At 47.0% G+C, this 10,000-nt stretch overlaps 1 protein-coding gene across 1 annotated transcript in view; it reads left to right on the top strand.

Annotated features, from left to right (window-relative positions):
* The window catches only part of LOC143285311 (uncharacterized), a 20,863-nt gene extending 13,124 nt beyond the window's left edge, over nucleotides 1-7,739 (top strand). Inside the window, exons 5-6 of the mRNA XM_076592574.1 lie at nucleotides 1,672-2,011; nucleotides 3,747-7,739. Of these exons, the coding sequence (XP_076448689.1) occupies nucleotides 1,672-2,011; nucleotides 3,747-4,979 (1,573 nt within the window). The 3' untranslated portion in view covers nucleotides 4,980-7,739. The remainder of the gene's footprint in view (nucleotides 1-1,671; nucleotides 2,012-3,746) is intronic.
* The last annotated feature ends 2,261 nt before the right edge of the window (nucleotides 7,740-10,000 follow it).

Here is a 10,000-nt window from a genome sequence, read left to right on the forward strand (position 1 = left end):
TAGCGATACAAAGATAGCTTACGCCACGGCAACACAGCCTGATCGGTCTGTCTCCAAAGAACCCCAAACAAAGAGCTTAGGCTGCTATTTGTTTCTGATGAACCCCAAACAAAGAGCCTACGTTGCTGTTTGTCTGTTTCTAACGAACCCCAAACAAAGAGCCTACGTTGCTGTTTGTCTGTTTCTAACGAACCCCAAACAAAGAGCCTACACTGCTCCACTTCTGTTTCCAAAGAACCCCAAACAAAGAGCTTACACTGCTCTAGGTCAGTTTCTAACGAACCCCAAACAAAGAGCCTACGCTGCTGTTTGTTTCTAACGAACCCCAAACAAAGAGCCTACGCTGCTGTTTGTTTCTAACGAACCCCAAACAAAGAGCCTACACTGCTGTTTGTTTCTAACGAACCCCAAACAAAGAGCCTACGCTGCTGTTTGTTTCTAACGAACCCCAAACAAAGAGCCTACACTGCTGTTTGTCTGTTTCTAACGAACCCCAAACAAAGAGCCTACACTGCTCCAGTTCTGTTTCCAAAGAACCCCAAACAAAGAGCTTACACTGCTCTAGGTCAGTTTCTAACGAACCCCAAACAAAGAGCCTACACTGTTCCAGGTCTGTTTCCAAAGAACCCCAAAGAGCCTACACTGCTCTAGGTCTGTTTCTAACGAAGCCCAAACAAAGAGCCTACACTGCTCTAGGTCTGTTTCTAAGGAACCCCAAACAAAGAGCCAACACACTGCTCTTTGTCGCCCCATACAAAGGCAGACAGACCTCCTACAGCTACCCCCAAGTCTCGCCCTTTCTCACACTTGAGCCGCCGTTTTGTGTCAGGGGGGGCAAGGGGGGTGTGGAGGTGGGGGGCAGAGGTCAGTCCGTTTACCCAAGCTCCCACAGATTATCTGTTGCCGCCATGGCTCGTTTAACGCCTGCTGTATACACACCCCCTCCCACTTCCTCCTCCCCCTCCCTTCCCCCGTCCGCCCCCCCCCCCCCCCCCCTGCTGTGGTTTAAGCGCACACACTGTTCCCGGGAAAATATTGTCGCCGGCGACAATGTGGGCAGACATTCGCGGTACATAATATTGTCACCGGCACTTGCTCCTTGTGTGTGGGGTCTGAAAGAACATGTCATCACTGTTGTCGTCAGTCTTCGGTGCAAACCATTGCATGGCTTAGAGATGATAGCAGTCATTGTGATGTTATAAAATAATTATAATGGTGGTGATGACAATCCTGACTGATGATTAGGATCCAGAAGTTTGTGTGTGTGTGTGTGTGTGTGTGTGTTAATCATTGTCACTGGTGACAAATACGTGACTACGGAAGTGCAACAATAACATGCCGTGAAAGCCAGCACATAAAACGTCGTCGCCAGTGACAACAAAACCATGCCCGGCGACAATAATATATGCCCCATCATTGCCACCAGCATAATTATATAGTCAGCTGGCACATACATAATTATTGTCGTCTGTGCGGTTTATTATTTTTGAAGTGACAATTCGTACACTTGCGTGCCGACAGTAGTGGTGAGTTTAGATGACCTGTATTGGCATTTCGCCCTTGTAGGCCAAGTCGTTCGTGGCTGTGGTCTTTTCCGTGAAGGGTGGTATGGTCGAGGCGTTGGTCTTGTGCCCGGACAGTGAATGCCGGCACGTGAAATCTGGTCGCCAGCGACAGTATAACGCGCCAGGCGGCGATCTGTGCTGCAACGTTTGAGCCTGTCCTGCCGGTGGGGGTGAATAGAAGGGCTGTTGGGGCGAGGAGGCGTTGGGTGCTGGCGTGCAATCAGGCGTGCTGGAATGCCAGTCTGCGGTGGGTTTACCGCCCCCACCCCACATTCCTCGACGCTAGAGACCCCGACAGCCGCCTGCTCTCCCCGAACTCGTCGTCAATGCTCACACCACACGGACAGTTGAGTTCAGTCGACTGTCTGCTTGGTCGTGGATTGAGGGAACAAGCTTCCATTGCTCAGCGGATCACACGTGTGTCTGTGTTCGTGTGTGTGTTGCCGGTAAGAAATATTTGCTTTAATTTCACGAAACAATCGCCGGAGGCAAAATACAGCGTTCAATAACACAGTCTCGAAAGGAAAATGATAAAAATGTTGCCGCTAAGAAGTGTTTTCATCCAAGGAACAATTTAGGGCAAAGCACAGCGTTCAATACACAAGTGTCGAAAAAAAGAGCGTTGCCTGGGTAAGAACTGTCGGTTTAAATGTTTTTATTCAAGAAAAAATTCAGTTGTTAATTAAGGCAAAGCACAGCGATCAATCCACAAAGTGTCGCCGGAAAGGAAAAATAACTTGATGTGTTGCGGGTATGAAGTATTGGTTTTAACGTTTTAAGTCGAGAAACAGTTTGGACAAAATACAGCCTTCAGTACACAAATGTGTCGAAACGGAAAAAGGAAAGTGTTGCCGGTTAGAAATTGTGGCTTGAATGTTTTGATTCAGGGAACAGTAGAGGCAAATAACAGCGCTCCGTAAAGCATTGATAGAAAAAACAACAACAAGGAATTGGTGGTAAGAAGTATTGGTTTAAACATTTGGATTAATTCAAGAAAAAAATAAAATGAGGAAAGATAATAAAGCGTTCATTATTCAAAGTATTGAAGAAAAAAACCCCAAACAAACAAACTTGAAACAACAAACTGGAGGTCATATCACACGTGCTCTTCCTTGTAATCCTAAGAGGAACAAGTTCAAATACAAAGTAATGACTGAAATCCTAACCTGTAAACCCATGTCTTTTCTCAGTGAGGTGACAGCCCTTTACTGACATCCTGACATATAAATTCTTGTCTTTTCTCAGCGAGGTGACAGCCCTTCACTGATTTCCTGACCTAGAAACTCTTTCTTATCTCAACGAGGTGACAGCCCTTCACTGACTTCCTGACCTGTAAGCTCTGTCTTACCTCAGTGAGGTGACAGCCCTTTACTGACATCCTGACCTGTAAGCTCTGTCTTATCTCAGCGAGGTGACAGCCCTTTACTGACATCCTGACATGTAATTTCTTGTTTTATCTCAGCGAGGTGACAGCCCTTCACTGACTTCCTGACCTGTAAACTCTTGTCTTATCTCAGCGAGGTGACAGCCCTTCACTGACTTCCTGACCTGTAAACTCTTGTCTTATCTCAGTGGGGTGACAGCCCTTCACCGACTTCCTGACCTATGAACTCTTGTCTTATCTCAGTGAGGTGACAGTCCTTCACTGATTTCCTGACCTATAAACTCTTGTCTTATCTCGGTGAGGTGACAGCCCTTCACTGATGAGCATACTTTTCAACAGATCTATACCATTGTTATGATGCCTTTCAGAATATACTGTTCACCTTTTATGACACACTCGATCACAGTAGTATGGGAACTTTTGTCTCAGTTTATCTATTACGACTGGCACTTTTGTTTATAGTGTTTGTGTCGGTATCTCTTATTTGCTATCTCTCTCTCTCTCTCTCCCTTTGGTCAAACCTTTCTCTATGTCTGTCTCTCTCTGTCTCCTGGCCTCTTAGCGTCTGTGTGTTTCTCGAAGACAGACGGAGACACTGTATCACACACACACAAACACACACACACACACACACACACACACACACACACACACACACACACAAACACACTCACACACACACACACACACACACACACACACACACACACACACACACAGAATAAATATTCCTTTTCTGTCCGTGTGCCATGACCAGCACATTGCTGAACGTGACGCCCGTGACTTGTCATTTACAGCAGCGGTGTGACCCTTTCGGCTTCACGATGACCAGCTGCCTGGCCATGGACTTCGGGAGAACGAAGAAGGCGGCGGCAAAGAAGGACCAGCCGACGCCAGCCCTCGTGCCACGCCCACACGGGGGCAACACCACCACATCGCCCAGGGACGTCCACACGGGCGGCGGCTGTTGCTCGGCGGCAGAGGGCAAGGAAAACGCCGCGGACTGTGGCAAGCAGACTGCCCACGGGTGGCTGAGCAGAGTGTGCAGCAAGCTCCGCGGCGTCAACAGCCGACAGCAGCACCACCGACGCGGGCCGGAGAAGTGCGAAAAGTGCGGGCAGAAGAGCGACACGTGCCAGCCCAACGCCTCCTTCCTGTCGGGCCGGAAGCACTATCTGTGCGAGGAGTGCAGGACGTCGTCGGACCACATGAGGACCATGTACCGCCAGTGGTGCCGCAACCTCAGCCTGCACGACCCTCCCAGAATCCCCGGCGGCTGCCACATCGGCGGCGGCGGCGGTGGAGGAGCTCTCGTGCCGGCCTCGTCATCGCGGTCGTCGTCGTCGCGTGGCGTGGTGAGGTCAAGGTCGATGAGGTCGCGGCCCGTAGCCGCCGCCGGTCCCGAGTCGGGTTACGATACGGCCACCTCCCTGGAGTCTTCCTGCTCCAACGGTCGCCTGTCTCCGGCGGAGCACGTGTGCGGGTCTCCCGAAGACCGCCATCTCCGGCCTGACTGCAGCCCTCGGGGAAGGGAGTCATCCCGCGCCCACCTCTGTCTGTCGGACACTTTCGTCGCAGAAAATGGCCCGAGCTCCAAGGACAAACCGGAAGTGTTCGGCGGGTCGTTCACGTGCGAGAAGGCTCACCTCGCCCTCACCCCTCGTGGGCCGCTCACCAGGGTGTACACACGTCAGCCCCCGCCTCCCTATCGACCGAGACAAAGCCCGGCCCCTGCTGCCGCCCGTGAAAAACTGGGCCAGGACAAAGACGCGGCCACTTACGACGGCTACCTGGAGATCCAGTCCCCCAACTCGGAGCACGTGAAGTACGTGTTCAGGCCGAAGGAGGAGTGGGAGGGGGTGGCTCGGGGGAGGGAGGACGTTGACGACGACCCCCCACCAGCATGCAGGGGCAAGGGCGACGAGGACCTGAAGCTGTGCTATCGCTGCAACACTTTGCAGGGCGTCGCTTTCCAGGCGCCGTTCGGCCACGGCTGGCTGTGCGAGGACTGCATGGATGATCTGATGTAGTGCACGTGACTCCCGCCACGGGTCTGGACACTCCGCGTATAGCATCGTGTACTGCCGTGGCAGAAATGGATCAAGCATCGGACTCACTGCTGTTCACCCCGTGGTCAGGGCTCGAGGCATGGCGTTGTGAATGTCCTCGGGGACAGGAACGTTACTGGGAAGTCTTGTTTTCTCTCACGGTCCACCCGGGTGTGGATGGGTGCCTGGCCTCGGTTGGGGGAAGGTTTTAATGAAACCGGCGGAAGGGCAGGATCAGGCCCCGCCTTGCAGTGGCTGCTGTTGTTACATCCAAACATTAGCTGCTTGCTTTCTTTCCTTCTGTTTTGATTCATTCGACTGTATAGTAATTTATTCATCGACTGACTGGTTGATTGGCTGGGTTGGTTAGTTTACGTGTGTTTTTTAATTGTGTATGAAATCCATATATCTCGGTCTTGTCTCAGACAACTGACGAGAGTACAATAGTCACATGTGTGCGGTTGTGATATTGTTTGCCCAGTTGATGTCATCAGTGCTCAAGTTATTCAGGACCTAAGAGGTTCAGCTCCGACAGAGAAACGAACTGCTTGGAGAAACGGACAACTAAAGGTACAGTGGGGGTTGTGCATATACGTTTGTTGGAAGTATCGTACTGACCTTGTATGCAGTAATAAAGTGCCCACCTCGTGGCACTGGTGTGCTTGCTGTTGGGGACTTGTGATTCAATCCGAAGAACAAATGAACTGCTTGGAAAAGACACACACACACACACACACACACACACACACACACACACACACACACACACACACACACACACACACACACACACAATGGGGGCAGTGCTTTAATCTCTTTGGGTTTTTTTTTGGGGGGCTTTCCATTTTTCTTTAAAAAAAATGGACCGCGCGCGAGCAGCCGTCTCGGCGTTTGGAAAGAAATTCTCCGCCATGTTGAAGTGCCCAACCCCGCAGCTGGCAAGCTTTTGTGTTTTGTCTGTACTGCATAAGGCTTGTGTGTCGAGTAGCGATATACCCTCTTCCTTCTGCTGCTGTTATTATTTCTGTCTTGTGTGTCAGTACAAACACACACATTTACACTGGTACTGACTCGATCTTGTGCACATCGGTCAAGGTGGGGCTGGTTTTTGTTGGATCATGAAAATGCGTGGTGCTTGGGTCGGCAGGTTGCAGTGATTGTGATGCGTGGGATCTTCAGTAATCATTCATTGTACAGAACAGTGATTGTGAATGAGCTGAATTATAGAATGTACTTGCCTATGTGTGTGTACGCGCATGTGTGTGTGTGGTGTGTGTGTGTGTTCCTTGTGTATATGATCTTATTGAAATTTATTGAAGAAATCAGGAAGTGAGTTTTTGATCGACTTAGAAAAAAAAAATGCAGTAATGAGGACTGAAAATTGTGATAAATAGATTGTGACAACGTCATTAAGTAAATGACAATGATGCATGTCTCTGCTTAGGCGTGTCACATAATTATCATGCATATACTTTTTATCTAGTTATAGTTGACGAATCATCCACAATTAATGAGTTTTGTATTTTATCTGACGAAAACAGAAGCTGAAGTTTAGTGCATGCTAGTCTTTTGCTATGGAAGAGTCGTGGCAGAGTCGGTCAGCCGTTGGACTTGTGACCCAGTGTTCACCAGTGACCAGGGTTCGAGGCCCCGTTTCGGCATGGTGCTGTGTCCTTGGGGAAAGGCATTTGATCTGTTTAGGCTTCAGTTCAATGGATTTTAAATGACACAATCTCTCTCTCTCTCTCTCTCTCTCTCTCTCTCTCTCTCTTACAGTCTCACACACACACACACACACACACACACACACACACACACACACACACACACACGCACTCACACACCCCCTCTCTCTCCTAGAGGCACAGACGCACGCACGAACTCACACAGACACACACACACACACTTTGCGTAAGCTTACAGCGAATATTCATATATACATTGTGAAAAGAAGCCTACCGAAAGGCATGTGTTCAATAACGGTATTCAGTACCTTCATGTATGACTGTAAACTCACCTAGTTTGTATGGGTCAAAGGCCTGACAAATTAAACCATTTTGACTCTGAAAGAGTCGCATTTTGACTCTGAAAGAGTCGTTTTAATGAAAGCCATGGGTGATTAATCCACCCTCAATGTCAGAATTCCACGACATTAGCTGACCCACGACGAACAGTATTTGAGGGTTCTGGAATCAAAGGGTTAAATACTAACTAACAGTCCAGGCTCAAGTTGAAGGCTGCTTTCCACGGGTGATCACTGCAAACAGTGCATCGAAGGAATATGGCGCTGGGGGTTCTTCCGGCAAAACAAATCAAAAGTAGGAATGAAAGAGAAACGGACGAAAATAAATGGCTGATTTTTTTGGTGTACTTGTCAGATCCTTGACCCTATCGAACGGCCCATCCATAGAATTATATATTTTTGCTCCGTTTGTTGATTTCGTTAATCTGTTTATTTCTTGCGCGCTTTTACGTGGCTATTCTCTGGTTTTGTAGAAGACCATGTGTTTTATCGAGTTCAGAGAGTATGGTAGCGCTGAATGAAATCTCATGTAAACGGTATCGAACTATTTATTTGCTGTTGCTGTGAATGTGGATATGCTAGTTATGGCGACTTCGAGAAGAACAGACTGATCTGTTGTGTTGTTTTTTTTTATCAAACAGGACAGTTGTACTTGTTTAAATCAAACGACATCCTTCGTGATGGTTGACAAGTTGCTTGAAAATAAAACTTTTCGTGAACGGAAAAACGTGTTTGAGACTGTGGATATCTGAACCTGTGATGTGAACTCTGTCTGTCTGTCTGTCTGTCTGTCTGTCTGTCTCTCTCTGTCTGCCTGTGTGTTGATCTCTCTTTCTTCCTCTTCTTCGTTCGTGGGCTGCAGCTCCCACGTTCACTCGTATAACTGGACATGGTTGGGCTTTTACGTGTACAACCGTTTTTACCCCTCTTTCTCTTAAGATAAGTAAGATAAGATAAGATAAGATAAGAATAACTTTATTATCTCCAGCTGGAGAAATTTGGTCAGGTGCATTATCACAACACAGACAAGTAAACAACATGGGGACCATAACTGTAAAAGTCAACAACGAATATTACGAAGATACAAATGTAAAAAACATAACACATACATCGTTTCATACATACATCCACACACTGCAGGTAATAACTAGTATTCTTAATGTAAAAACAGAAACATTATTGAATATAATTATAAGCATAGCCTACTATACTGCACATTGATTATAATAGATAAGAATAAAGATAAATTGCGGAAAACCGCAACCAGATAATCAGCACACACCCGCACCCACTCACCCCCCACCCACGGATTACTTGATTAAACAAGAGTAATAAACATATGTTCTCAAATAAAAGCGTTTCACATATTCGCTTTTAAAACATTGCAATTAACTAACTCTTTCTGTCTCTGTCTGTCTTGATTTCTTTCTATGTCTCTGTCTCCTCCTCTCTCTTTTCTTCTCTCTTTATCTCTGTCACTGTCTTTGTCCCTATGTCTTTTCTCTTCATCGTCTCTCTCTACCCTCCTCTTTTCTTTCTCTCTCTGTCACATAACCACACACATACACGCAGACATGTACATACACGCAGGCACGCGGGCAAACGCAGTTACTGCAAGACGCAGTAGCAACACTTCCGTTCTCTTTCCCTCTCTGTCACTCACACACACACACACACACACACACACACACACTACACGCACACACACGCACCTGCCAAACACAGTTATTGCAAGACACAGTTGCAGGACTTCCACAAAGCCAGAGCTTTCATGCCAGCTAGTACTCCCTCATCCTTTTTGTGCAAAACAGTGACAGCAGTCTGTGGCAATGTGTGCACGAGTGTATGTGTAAGGATGCTCATTTTAACTCGTATCAAAACTGACTCAGTAAAATGAAATGTTTAATAACATTCTAAATCCTGAAAATATATACTTTATGTCTGAAGCAATCTGAATCTTTTCCAAGAAGACTAATAATTTGACAATGTATAATGAGTGTGTAGGTGCTCTGCTTCGCTGTGTGTGTGTGTGTGTGTGTGCGCGCGTGTTTGTATCTGTGTCTGTGTCTGGGTGTTTGAATGTTTGTGTCTCTATGTGTGTGCCAGAGAGAATGCGAATGGGGGTTCAGAGGTGAGCTGCCAAGGTGAGGACACACGGTTTTTGTGCCACAGAGAGAGAGAGAGAGACTGTCCATGCATATTAACTCACTCAGTACGGCCAGTCCTCTCTTCTCCTCTACACAGACCCTTCGGATGTCCAGTGGGTGTCTGAATGACCCAGCCTTTAGCCTACGTCGTCAGAATTGTGGTATTCTTTGTCAACATTCACCTCCTCAGTATAAGAGCCTTCCGCTTGCAATATTTTGATGATGGTAACTGGGGTGAAACGCTGTTAACGTCGTCTCTTTCGCCGTTCGTATGGAGAGAGTTAATGTGTGATTGAGCAGTCGGGCATTATGTGTGTACAAATATGCTTGCACACACAGCTATGTAACTGTACTGAGACATCACACTACTTCATGTGCTCGCTTATTATGTACACGTGGTGGTGGTGGTGGGAGGGGGGGGGGGGTGCAGCCAAGATGGTGGCATCACGTGCTACTGCTTCAAGAACATGACTTTGCTCCGAGAAGAAATGTTAATTAATTCCACACATCTGGACACACAGGGAAACCCCTCGTTTGACCAGTCAGGATGATCTCAGATCGCCTTTGATCTATATTCTTTTGTTGATTTAATACGTAGTTTTGTTGTACCCAGTTCTGTCACCTTTGATATATTTTCTTGTGTTGATTTAATATGTAGTTTTGATAGTTTCGTTGTACCCAATTCGCTTTTGATTTATTTTCTTGTGTTGATTCAATATGTAATTTTAATAGTTTCGTTGTATCCAATTCGCTTTTGATTTATTTTCTTGTTTTGATTCAATATGTAGTTGGGGGTTTTTTTGGGGTTTTTTTTTTAAATATTAAGTTTCTGA

This window comes from Babylonia areolata, chromosome 8 (genome assembly GCF_041734735.1).
Source record: "Babylonia areolata isolate BAREFJ2019XMU chromosome 8, ASM4173473v1, whole genome shotgun sequence".
In the NCBI taxonomy this organism is placed as follows: Eukaryota; Metazoa; Mollusca; class Gastropoda; order Neogastropoda; family Buccinidae; genus Babylonia; species Babylonia areolata.